The following is a 13910-nucleotide window of genomic DNA, read 5'->3' as shown; positions in this document are numbered from 1 at the left end:
GAAGAAACATACCTAAGCGTAAGCGATTAAGAGCCGGCACGTGCTACGTAATGTAAGAAGCGTCGTCTAAATTCTGCCTCGATCGAGCGTTTCCCGGGGCGTGCCACGTCAAGAATCATTGAAGCCGTGTTCCGGTGTCCGATCGCGCCGCGATCGTTAACGTGTGTCAACGAGAAGGTGAGTCCATCAACGTCCACTGGAGGCCATTGTCTTCATCCTGGACGAAGACGTTGTCGGTTAGGGTAAGATAGAAGAAACAAGGAATTCCCGAGGACGTGAATCGAACAGGGAGGAAAGGAACGAATGCATCGGAAAGGAAGAGGAAAGAGAGAGCCGAAAGAATGCGAAACGCGCACAGTGTGCAACGAGCAATCGAGTTCTTGGATTCCATGGTAATCGTGAGCGAGATGAACCAGACCCATAAAGCTTTACCGTTTCCTTTTACTGTACACACACATACACATACACAAATATGGAGTTGCTCGAAAAATTGGCAGCGAAATTTAGAAAATATTCGAAGATATTGCGTGCTTATAGAATACTTTTATTATTAAATATTTGAAACTTCGACGGAGGTTTACTTCAGATTACATGAATGTGTTTGTCCATGATTCTGTGAAAATTAGAACAAATCAAAGTTGTTTCGCTTTATGCTCTCAAAATGATATTTTCAAGAACTGTAATTAGTATTTCTTGTACTTTCATGTTTGTATACCCAACATTAGCTAAAATTGTTTTAATCTTGGAATATTAGTCGCTCTTGGAATGTATATTAAGAATGCTACGCTCTTCTCGTATCACACAATACGTCATTATCGCTGGATGGCACGAACATTCTGTGGCACGTGAAAACACGATCTCATGGTAAAAGATTGGAAAAGTTACTCGAACGTAGAAACGTCGATACATAGAAGAAGAAGGAGAGGAAAGTTATCGTAATGCTCGGTACAGCGATGTCGAGTCGCGTTCCTTGACTGATTTTTAATCGGGTCCCATGTACGCCCGCGGCCACTAACGTCGTGGACTGGTTCTTTATCTGATTCCGACGCAATTATTCCTGCCTCGGGGGTAATTAAGTCCGATGCAAGCCGAATCGATTTTGATAAGCGATCGGGATAATACAACCTTCACTCCCTGGGATTGCACAATCCAATCGTGCTGCTCGGTTTTTATCGTCCAGACCTCCGGATGGATTTCTATCTCGTGATTGTTATGCCGGGATTCCATCGTGCAATTACTCAACACAGTCGTACCAATGGAATTAACGGGACAAACGAGCGTTTAGGATTGTTGGATTCGATCATTCTGGAAGTTGTCGTTAGAGATCATCTGCAAAGAATGCAATTATCATATAGAAGTATGATATTCCTTCTTTTTAAAATATGTGCCCTTAGCGATCCTCTTTGAACTGCACGTGACCTTGCGTGCCAATGGTATATTCTGTACTGTAACTTTAAAATTATCTTCATTCTTTGTAGAAGAACTTCGATGACCCATTATGATCTTTAACCCTGCCGTTCTCCTCGGGTCTATAAAATTAAAAATGAAAATTATTCAATAGATGTTATCGAAATGTAGATAGTATTTAAATATTTGACTTGAGTATTCGACATAAATTATACAGGTATATTTTATTAATTTTTGTGTTTCATACTTTATACGAATGAAGTATTTCATAATTTGAAGAGAAACTATTTGAAGGAACGAAAACATGGTTTTCTAAGATGAAACTATCTGATAGAATCTTTACTGTTTTCGATTGATTAGATTTAGGTAGCTGATATTGCAAGATTCTTGGTCCTCGCTAAAAAGGAAGGGAAAAGGGATGATCGAGAGATCCAATGGACTCCACGGCTATCGGATAATATGCACATACGTATGAGCTTGGCGCACAACGGCCGTTAGAACTTTTGAAGCGTTCCTCTTAGCCACGTGGAATCCGTGGAATCGCATTTAAAATTGAAATCACTGGCCCCACTCGTTCTCTTCGTCTACCACGAACCTTCATACGCCCATGGTACATTGCTCGCATCAGTACGATCTTGATCATCGACGTCCCTTTTTCTAAGCATTTTTTTTTCTTGCTTTTTTCATTTCCCTCCACCTCTTCTTCTTCGTGCTATCCATTTTCCCGCTGAGTTCCCACCCTTTCTTCTTCTGTTGTCCCCTCTCGTCGCGTTTCACGTTTCCTGCGGTCGCGCATACGCGGCCACACGGCGTCCCATGAATTTGCATGAGTCCGATCTGTCTGGCGTTCATCCAAAACGAATTTCTGTTGGCGATCTTCCTCGTGACCGGTTCATTCATCGATCCCAACCACCGACCGTGACTCGATGAGTGTTTACCTCGCCACCGATTCACGATCGGGCGATCAATCTCCGTTTTGGTAGCTCCAACATCGAGAGACCCGCTCGGGGAACGATATACATCGTTAAATCATGGCGATACTTTGTCTCGCTGCTGGATTTATGGAGCTTGTTCGGTTATGACGACGAGGAATAGCGCTTACATTTGCTGACGTTTTTAACGTAGAAGATAAAAGGATAGACTTAGTGAGTTGAATATTGGACTAGGAAATTTGTTATTGGAAATGTTGGTTAAGATCTTAAGAAGATCTTTGGTAAATTAATTTGTATGCAGCGCCTTTGTAGAATTCATTCTGCATCAAACATGAACAGACTCCGATTGAGGATTAAATTCTCTCTTAAATTTAAGCTTAGGAATCCAGGATTTTGTCACAGAAGCTCCCAGGGAAACTCTTTTCAGTTTTGTATTCCATCACCTCTTTACCAGCGATTTGACTCGGATTAAACTCGTGATGCGCACAGATTGAGACATTTGCACGTAGGAATTTGGAGGAATTTGTAGAAATTTGGTTATGGAAACTCGCGAGTGAAATCACTTCGATAGCTATTCTCATCCCAAGTATCGCAGAAGCCAGAAATTGTAGAACTACAATGTCGTAGTTCTAGCTAACCCTGAAGTGGCAACATTCCCAGTAGCGATCATTTCACACGACTGTCCGTAAATCCGCGTCACGATGACCGTTAGCAACAGTTGGAGACAGCGATAGCCGCACTTCTTGTATCTCCAGAGCGAAGGTCGGGACAAGAGATTCACTGGGTGGTTTTGCGGTTGAGTCGTCTAGAAAGCCGAACGTTGAACGTACAACGATCGAGGACGAAACCAACGACGACTTCTTGATATTTCTCTCGAACATAAGTCGCCTTTGTGTTTTTGCTCGTTTTGCAAAGGCTAGGTGCCGCCGTGGCCATAAGATCCCCATGTATCTGACGTAAGATGGATATCGTATTCCCTATAATGCATAGCCGGCCGTATCGTGAATTCCGTGAAGAAGAGAAGGGGCTTGCGCCTGTTCCGAAGCTTGCTCACGAACTGTCTTTTGCATAGGTTATCGTGGAAGACCCAGGATATGGCCAGGTCTGGCATTTTTTTCGCCCTGGCCCTAACTTTATAGTCGCAGCTTCTTCTTTCCGGTGGCCACTGTCTTGCTGACCTTTTTATGAGTTTCTTCCACGTGCCTCCTGGAATCATTGGTCGAAAAGCAGGCTCCCGCACAGAGGAATCTTAACTATCCCATCGTTGGAATTTTCAAGTAGCTTAGATTTAATTGGAGCTTGTCTTTGCTGCTGGTATTGAGAGATGAACGATGTCGCATATGCTAGGAAACCTGGCAAAGAAGTTGTCGTGTAACTATCGTTGATCACTAAGGATGTGAGAATTGGGCTAGGTAGAGTTATTTGAGTCAAGCTAACTTTATATTATAATTACAATTCCTAATTTCTCTTGTAATTCGTCAAATTCGGTTGTGAACAATTTTTAAGCGATTTACTGTACCTTTCAAAACAGTCATCAGTTTATGTACAATTTATCGTCCATAGCATTTATGGCAGGGTAAATTTGAAATTAACGAGAGAACACAGTTTTCGTATTTAATTTTTCAAACGATAAGATACAAATGACATTTAATATATGTAGTTTCAGATTAACCTGACATTCATTTATCTGATCACAAGTCTACGACAAATAAAAAGGAAAGGATTTATTTCTGGTTTTGGAATTCGTGTAATTTTCATAAAAAGTTATGACTGCCTCATAGTTGAAACGAGACTTTCCACGATTGTAACAGGATCATGTTACCAATAAACATAAATTATTCTTTAGGAACGTTAATTAGAATACGCCTAACAAAAATGTTTGAGTACGTTGTGTAACGATATTAATAACGTCCTGGAGTGAATGCCACAGACGACGTTTCAATGAGAATATTTTCAAGGAAGGAATGCCCGTTTTTCGGATGGCTTCGTGATGGATTGGGTAGAGTGTTTCGTGAAAGGCGAAGAAGTCTCGAATGGTGGCCAACGATCCGCCCCTGGCTGTGCAGCTGATACTTACATCTGCCGCGATCTTATTGCCCTCCCGCGCTTATTCGTCGGCTGCATTCGTTCGTACTTTGTCGGCATGGTTGTTACAGCACGAGGTGTTCGATGTATCGACCTCGATCGAAGCATTGTTCCGTTTACAACTGTGGTCACGCAACGAACACTGGCGCGCTGCTTCTGCTTGACATCGTCCGATCGCTCGCAGCTACTCTTCTCCACGGTTTCTAATCGACTTTCGAAAGTTACTTCCGACTCGTTGCGCTCCGAATCTTTTTCTAAAAAGAAATACATACTAGTCGAAGAAGAATTAAAGGATCTTGCGAGCAATCGAATAGCTTCGTTCGTTGTTCAACAGACCTGGACTTACGTTAAGAAATCCAATTCCATTGATTATAGGAAATATAGTTGAAAATTATTACAAAAGTTTACAGAAATTTGCTGATATAGTCGGACTCAAATTTTGTTCCTAACGGATAACATAGAAGTAGAACGAAAGATTCCACAAATCGAAAGTAATTCGTTGTTTGATAATGAATTAGAACCCAAATTAAAAAATTCATTTTCGTGGATTTATAGAAATATGGTAAAACATTGTCACAAGCGCGAAGAAATTTTTTGAATACATGCAAAGAATATTAGAAAATAAAAGTTTATCTGGTCAGCGCACTGTTTACGACGACCAACGATCTCTCCTATGCACTCAGCTCATAATCGACGGGAGAAGGTGGACCCCTGATTGTGCGGATATCCGTACCGGAAGAACGCTTTACGTTCGCCTCTAAAAGCCAGTCAATTTTCCACGAGGAGAAAGGACGCTCCACAAACAATTAGAGTACTTTCCTAGGTTCATGCCGCTCGTTGTAACTTCTAAAGCATTGAATCTGTTCGTGAGAGGTCGATTTACAACGTCCAGGAAGCGTATACAACTCGACTCATCGCGATCGTGTGGTGAACGCGATCAACGTTGTTTTTCTATGAGAAAACATGGCGATGAAAGTTGTTTTCTTATGAGAAAACATTGCGACTCTTGGTTCCTCCTCGAGCTTGTTGTTGCGGTATGCAATTAAATTTTATAGAAATGACGTTTCAATACGCAAACGAGCAGTTTTACGATACGGACATCGCGAGATTTCGACGATGAGCTGCTTGTAAACCATTCGTTACTACCGGTTAAATGCAAATGGGTTTCTACAAGATAATCATCGTTATTTGTTCCACGGTGATCTTAGAAATATCCGTGAATCTTCTCAGATACTTTCCAATGTTCTATGACTTTTGTAGTATTTGGAAAGGAATGCTTTGTTCTCCGCGATGTTGAAGTAGAAACTCGGAGGAAAGCTCACGTTTTATTCTTATTTCTTCTCTGTCAAGTTTGAAATTAAATACTAGTGATTGAAAGCACGCTGCTCTCGGATTTCAACGTTCAATAATGCAGTCAAGTAGGAAATTGAAATGAAGAATTCAGTAAAAGTGGACGAGAATATGAATCTCTTCAACGTTCGATAATTAAATCAGAGTCGAAAGTATTCAGTTATAAAAACATACTTAACCCGTAGACAGTAGAAATTGGATCATGTGACATATATGTAGGTTGATATTTCACGTTTATTGTCGTATCGAACTGTATAAGAAATTTAATTTCTTAAATAAATCGGAAATAAAGATTCTTTTTCCTTGATTCTTCACTTTCACATAGATATAAAGTAAAATATTCAACACTCGTAACAGCGATAACTAAGTATCCATTTGCCAAGGGTGAGAAAGCAAGGACTAGAACGTAATTGGAAGTTTTATAATGTGTCTTCATTATCAAACAGCAAGCCTTATGTCGTAATACTAAAATAACAATTTTCTCTCATTATCGGCAGAGAAGTAACCCTTAATCACGTTTACAAGAGATAGGGGTCTGTTTAAACCGCTATGTCGAGTATTACATCGAGCAGCAACGTTCTCACGCGTGTCTCACCTTTTTCCTTTTTTAAAGGGTCATTCGTTTTCGCACGATGGGCGCGCCTGTATCAACGAACAGCTACCTCAGACCCACACGGATTCTTCTTGGTAGTACGAGTGAAATTTATGTGGTCGAACGTGCGCGAATCGACGCACGTGTCCCACGAAAATTTCACTGATCGATGACGCGTACGAAACACCGGTACGTCGACAGGAAATTAATCGACTGTTCGTGAAAGGGGCGCGGCTGTTATTTTTATTCCAAAAAATATCGCCATACCGTGTGTGTCCAGTGAATTTCCGTCAACACTTACAAAAGCGTCGCTCTTTTAATTCGAGCTTTTAATTCTCTGACACACGCGTGACGCTCAACACATTCGAACGTAGACGTAATTCGACATTGAACGAGCATTTTCGGGCGTGATATTTCACGTGTCTCCCCTGTCCCTATCCCTTGACAGATTTTTTCCTCCTGTGTGCAGCTCGTCTCTAATTTACGCGATGAAAATTCAGTTGGCCGGACCGAGCCGAACGAACTGCAATTAAACGAATTATAAAGCCTTTCCCAACCATCGTACCACGGAGACAATTAGACGATAAATTACGACGATTCCGCTTCCGCAAACAACGCGACAGGGGGAACCAGTGTTATCTGTCTCACTCGATATTCACAAGTGAGAGAGAGCAAGAGAGAGAGAGCGAAAGAACAAAGAGAGGGCGAGAAAGGACGTACCGTGGCGTGATGATCGTTTTCGGTGTGAAATTTAATGAAACGGCCGGTCGCTTTCGTTGAAAGAATCAATTATCTTTTATTGCGTGTCTTTCGCTATTACAGAGCGGTAGTGTGATAACGTGCCGTACAGAATGAAGTTTAATTAAACGTGTTAGCGGGTCGTTCGCGACCCATACTCCACAGTGAATTGCTCGTTGACCATTACGAGATAAGTTAAGTTACGCGGTCATTTTTCTCGGTGTTTGGCTAAAACGATACAACGAGAATTATAGTGTCTCTAATCCGGTCATCCCTGTGACCCAGATGCCTGGATAGCTTCATTCGTGGATAGCTCACATCCTTTTCCAGCCCAATCGTCTCTCGTTAAGTTGCAAATGAACAAAGCGAGGAAAAGACGACGGCCGACGGCGCTGGCAAATTTAACGCGCTGCAATCGAAACATGGTGCAAATTGGAGATTTTATTAATTTGCTCTACGACGAGGCACTGACGATGAGTTATGGCTAATGAAATCATCAGAACAGTTAATAAGTACAAGGAACAGTGACACTGGATCTCAACCTGAGCTTATTTTATTAATGAGTATTACTTGCAGAAGCTGGCTCGATTACTTTCCTTCTTAGGAAGTTGCTCGTAACACGAAGCAAATACGATATTCGTAAGTGAAATGCAAGTTTTTAAATCGATAAATTGTTTCGCTCGTTCTTGAAGCAAATCTTCTTATCTACGGGATTCGTGTTTCTGTCATACGAGCTCGGAAGCGTTGAATTTCACTTCCTCGCGATGTTCTTAATATCCATAGGATTGCTACCGTGGTGAATTTATACAAATTGTACATTACATCAACGAAATAGTATATAGAATTTTTGCCTCCATTTTTGGAAAGTTCTTTTGACAGATAATTTCGAACTTATAATGGGCAGTGCAGTTCCACTTGCTCTGAGATATCCATTATCTCATCGGAGCTTAATTCTCAATACGCTCGCTACTATTCTTATATTCTTTATTTCATTTTCTGTTCTCCAATACGAAGACCTGGCTGTTCGTAGTCTTCTGCGCGTCCTCCCTTCGTCTCCTAATTCGCGCTGCCAGGAAGGGGAAGAACAAGTTAGGCTCTGGTTCGCGAGCGTTCTTGTAAAATATCTTATTCGTGATCAGGCTGGTTACGTAGCCCACGATCAACGTGATTGCCAGTCCAAGTGGATTATACCACATGTACGATATACGATACAAATAAAAGTACGACGAATCGTCCGCGGGGCTGAAAATGAAAATGAAATTCATTATTGAAATTATTTGAAACTTTGATTGATATTGCGATTATATTTTCTGGATTAAACATTTGAGATTAAACGATGATAGAAGTTTAACGTTTACGAGTATATTGGATACCGATCGTTGAATAAACGAGCCGAAAAGGACAACGAAAAATATGACAAAGCAGGTTAGAGGCGTGTGGCAAGGAGAAAGCAATATCATACGCAATACTGGAACGCGGCAGGCATTTCAAAGAGACTATAATCACGGTTTATTAACGAGTAATTAGCGTTAGTTACTATCGTGGGAAACGATGGGAAGCAAGCGGCACGTGAAAGCGGCTCTCGAGTCGAAAGAAATCAGGAAGTAATCGCTGCTTCTTAACCGAGAGAACTGGCTACCATGGTATCGTTCCACGCCCATCATATCATAGCGAAACGTTTGAACCGACGATAAGGCGTATCTTAGAACGATTCATTGCTGATTTATGTACCAATTATATTCCGGTGTAACGAAAACTGCTCCCCGGTAACGAAATCTTCCGTTTCCGATAAATTCATCGCGGCTGCTCCTTATCGATTATGCCTGGAAGAGTCAAGAATCACGAAAATGAGGTGCTTACGATATGTCCGTATTTCCTACCTCGACGTTTCACTTGCATTTTTTGCTGTAACAACGTTTCGAGAGAAAATCGGCTGGTGACACGCGTGTACGATATTTTCTTATCGAAAACGAATCTCGTCAAAGCGAGGAACGTTCCTAAAAACGATCCTATAGTTTGAATAATATGACAAAAAAAATGATAGATGTTAATCGACTTTCGATGGACGTGCTGATCATGTCGTAAAGAATTGATTCCTATTTCTGTTTTCAAATTTATAAATGAGAAGAATGGTTAGCAGCTAGAAACGATTATTTCTATGTTTTCTTATGATCGCTTGAAGCATAAATTGCGAATATGTACCTGTATTGCTCATGAAGGGGGATGAAAGAAAGCAGTGCTTTTATTCACAAAAAGGGGAACAGTTTTATCCGTGTAATTATTCCATGCATGCATTAAAGGGAACCAACAAACTTGATAACAGAGCAAAGATATAATAGCCACGGTTTTCTAATTTGCCTCCGGAAAAATTGCTATTTCCGCCTATTAAAGGCCGGCTTTCTTTGCTTCGAACGAACTCGTAAAACCTTTTACAGCACTGGTATTCTCGAATTGGCTCGCGATACGCACTTTAAAAGCCTCGATAACAAGCTCGCTTTCTTAACGAGCAAGAAACTTACTCTTCGAATAAAGTTGTGTTTTGATGATAGAGGAGTAAGGTGGAATTGTCGCAGCCTTCCACAGATAGCGGAAGATTGGGTGTTGGTGGTTTCGGTGTACCAAATACTGCCCAAATGCACGTGATCAAGGCTGTGCTAGTGCCAACGATGGCTCCAGCCTGATTTGCCTTTTCCACGACCATGCCTAGTGTGAAAATCCCCAAAATGGGTCCTCCAATCGCTCCAGAAATCCCTATGGCAGCTTCGACCAGCGGTCCCATCGATTTGGCAATAAAAGCCACGGCTAAACACGTGAAACCATTCGCCACAGCAAGAAATTTTCCAATTAACGTGGCCTTTTCTGTTGGAAATTCTATACTAAATTTACGACACGTGGGCTTTACATAGTCTTCCAAAGCTACAGCAGCTAGAGAATTCAACATAGCGGATATGGTGCTGAGACTCGCGCTGAATACACCGGAAATGAAGAGCCCAGTGACACCTGGCACTCGTGACATTCTTTCAGCTGCGAAATATGGCATTATCTTGTCGAAGCTTGAGATTTTACCGGATGTAACTGGGTCGCAGTTTCTGTACACAGCGTAGAGGATTAGACCGCAGAACGCTGTCAAAGAACCTAAGAGTAAAGTGAGTGGGCCGCTGAGAATGAGCGCGCGTTGCGAAGATTTGAGACTCCTAATGACAGAAAATCCAATTTAGATCTTATACAAAATTTAAATCAATTAAAATATGTATCAGAGACCGGCGTATTTTGACAAATTGATTACGACAAAATTGATTACGTCAAAGACCAAATAGTTTCTGCCGGACATGGAATAGTAATTTCTTATTTAATCTTCGAATCATTCATTATTTTATACTTTCGATACATTTTATTCTGCAATTCCTTAACGTATCTACTTTTTTACTTGCTATTCTAGAATTGGTCGATAGCGTACATCCAATGATTAAGATAATTGAGCAAATTAAATAAAAATTACATGAGCGGTCGAATAACATGTAGATAACGCTAATCGTGAGTATTCGAAGACTAAAGAGAAGCGGTGCCTGACTCGATATCTAAGCCACCGGTATCGAATTAATTATTATATAAATGATTATAAATACTCACTTGGCAGTGAGTAAGCGCTGAACTTGGATCTGATTAACCGCGTATAAAGACAGAAACATGGTAGTCCCACCAATCAGTAATGCCCACCATGTATGCCTTATAGTTGGATCAATCCTGAAACTAAAAATCAACAAATTTTTCAACTATCTGACCTCGTATAAATTTACTGATGTTCTTACTCGAAGAATTCTATTCGACCATCCTCTTGAGCGATGCTCCACACATTGGATAAGCCTCCGTCAAGGTCGCTAGCGGCGATACTCAGGACGCACAAAAGTGCGGTGAATATCAGTACTGCTTGAAAGACGTCGGTGATGAGGACAGCCTTGATGCCACCTACGGTCGAATAGAAGGTGCAAATCAGGCCGATCAGCACGATGCTCATGTTCCCTGACAGACCAGTGGTCGCTTCTAGTGCCAACGAAGGCGCGAATAATACTATTCCAGTGTACAAAAGTAGCTGCAGGAAATTAGCAGTGCTGGCTAGTAGTCGTGCTCCTACTCCAAATCGTTTCTCTAGATACTGAGAGAAAGACAGTGTTACAAGAAAGCAACTTATGTGTTAACTTATCGTAAATTACGAATTATGAATTGAAAATAGAGAATTGATGAAGCGCGATTGATTTATCAACTTCTGCCTCTAAACTGTCTTTCTTTTTTTTTAATATTGCAATAGAAGATCACGATGAAAGCTTTGAAGCTTGAAACTGATGGAAAATAACTTTTTATAAAATGTGATACCATCTATTAGCATTGGACTGCAAATTATTTTTTTAAATGCTAGAAGGAAAGGATCACAAAGATGATCTTCGAATTTGAGATTATGGATCAACGATGGTTGTTAACGAGGTACGATTGATTTATCCAGTCCTGATTTCAAATCGAGTTCATAAATACTGGAAAAGAAATGATCACGAAGGTTATTTCTAAGTGCCAAATTGTGGGAATGATTGGCGATATAGTACGATTGATTGATTAGAAAATCATATACCTCATAGACACTCATGGTGTTCAATTCCGTGAAAACGGGAAGATAGAGATACAAGACGATTGGTGTACCAAAGAAACCACCCAGGTACAACAGCGTGACTTGCGTGCCGTGAATGTAAGTTTCTGCGCTGATTCCTAACACCGTGATCGCTGACATGAAAGACACCATCAGTGCGATCGATAAAGGAACGACGCCCATCGTTCGATTGGCTGAGAAGTACTCCTGTTGTAATAATCGTGAAACATTGGTTAACGCATTGCTATATTCGTTCGATCGTTTGAGCGTTGCTGCTGACACTACTGTTACGTTTTACTAAGTTTTAATGCGTTTCGACAAACTTAGAGATAAGATTATATAAAAATAATTGTCCATTTTACACAAGAGTGAATTGATCCTTTGATGTAATAATTTTATTTGAAAGAAGTATTTCGATCTGCAATGAATTATTTCGACCGTCAATTTGTCCGTAGCAGAAGTAAAACCGAAAACCACGCTATCCATTCTGTGTATCGTTACTATCGCCTGATCGATCGTATTCTGCGAGTGGACATTTTACTCCTGGCCCTCTAACTTGATTCGTAATAACGTTTCAGCGTTAATTAACTTTCTGTCTTTGCGGTCGTTCGTGGAAGTTGGCTCGCGGCTAACCCGATAAATTAAATAGCGCTCTGGATAGTTGGCAATTTGTGTCGATGGCAATATTTATCGCGCGGCTAGATCGATCGGTGCGATAACGGTGAAAGATCTGAGGCATGGAACGCTGGACCTATGTCGTGATCTAAGAACGTGCCAGCTCTAGGTATGTACAATCCTGTTCTGACGCAGTTTATCACGGATATTGGATCGCGCGGCGTTGTAGACTCGATGTCGATTCGATCGTCCGTGGCGAAATTAATTTTCCAAGGGCTTAACCTCGGCCGTGCGTTGCCTGCCTCCGGTGAATCGGTAGTAGATCCCAATGCCGGTTGAGATCGACAGCATTAGACCGATGACAAGATAATCCGGCCATTGAAGCGTCGATGTATCATTATCCTTGCTCTGCTCCTGCAAACGTATCCCCACGTTTTCCCCTTTTATTAAACTCCCTTTCGCGTAAATTGTTGGTTTTCCGATTCACTCGGTCTACAACAACACCACCTTCGATTTTATCCCAACCCTGGTGAATCTCTGTTTATCTTAGCTCCGCGAGATGAGATTAATTCGTGATGTGTAGGGTGAAATTAGCGAGTGGAATCGATTAACATCAGGTGAAAGGTGTGTAAATGATGGATCAGTTGGATGTTATTAAAAGGACATTAAAGGACGTCAATGAATTTAGAGAGAGAGTAATTAAATTGATGCAATTAAGATTAACCGAGAAACACGTCGATAAAGATTCAATCGTCCACCGTTCACCAGAGTTGAACTACAGGAGAGAAAGGCTATCTATTGGAAGATTTCTATGGAAAGAACACTCACGTCCATTCTATAGGATCCACTCGTGTGATACCATCAACTCGCGATGTACGAGAAATTCGATATCGCGAGCTTGTTTGCCCGAGTATCGTGCTTCTTCCTGAATCGTTTCTGCGGCGACGAGGGAACAGGCTGTGAACGTAACACACTGGCGGCCGATGGTCCCAACCGTGAGCTGATAGCACGAAGAAAAGGCGCGCGCGAATTCTCAGAGAGAGGATCCCTTGGAGAAGTCGTCACCTGCGTGTTTTGTGGTCGAGTGTGTTCGTTCGAACGAGCAGAAAAGAGGCGAGGATGAAGCGGTCCATTACGTAAAGCTTGGCTCAGCATATTTCCTGTCAAATGCACGCAAAGCCTCGCCACTTTAACGAACGTTCGAAAAACGGTGGTAAATTCAGGTAATATTCAGCCAGCCGGCTAAGCGTGCCAATGGACGAGGAAAAATATGATGGAGAGAGAAAGAGAGAGAAGGAAGATTATGAAGAAGGTGGTTTATAAATTGTAGGAGATTATAATGGGACTATTCTCTCGCCATAATATAAATCGTGTGTCTGGAGTTCTGAAAAACGAAACTTATGATTTAATGACTGTTTAATCATGTAAAGTCAATAACGTTGGTCACCCTTGCGAAAGAACCAGTCCGATTGGCGTCGATTCGTGGTCCGATTCAGAGTCACGAATGATAATTAATCTCTTAAAGGTTAATGAATTCAAGATAAAGAGGAATTTT

The 13910-nt window shown here is 41.3% G+C and overlaps 2 protein-coding genes across 7 annotated transcripts in view; one reads left to right on the top strand and one right to left on the bottom strand.

The window, feature by feature from the left end:
• The window catches only part of LOC117216407 (tensin-1), a 181199-nt gene that overhangs the window by 22339 nt on the left and 144950 nt on the right, over nucleotides 1–13910 (top strand). The gene's annotated exons all lie outside the window — the stretch shown is intronic.
• On the bottom strand, nucleotides 7138–13668 carry LOC117216410 (putative sodium-dependent multivitamin transporter). Its single transcript, XM_033463112.1, has 7 exons — nucleotides 13184–13668; nucleotides 12638–12769; nucleotides 11726–11947; nucleotides 10914–11257; nucleotides 10735–10854; nucleotides 9624–10298; nucleotides 7138–8346 (listed from the first exon to the last, which is right to left on the bottom strand). Exons 1-7 carry the CDS (start codon nucleotides 13187–13189, stop codon nucleotides 8094–8096), a joined length of 1752 nt encoding a protein of 583 aa, XP_033319003.1. The 5' UTR covers nucleotides 13190–13668; the 3' UTR covers nucleotides 7138–8093.

The sequence above is a fragment of the Bombus bifarius genome, unplaced genomic scaffold (assembly GCF_011952205.1).
Source record: "Bombus bifarius isolate JDL3187 unplaced genomic scaffold, Bbif_JDL3187 scf7180000010271, whole genome shotgun sequence".
NCBI lineage: Eukaryota > Metazoa > Arthropoda > Insecta > Hymenoptera > Apidae > Bombus > Bombus bifarius.
Note: the sequence above shows the minus strand (reverse complement) of the source record. Positions and strands in the feature narration are given on the sequence as shown.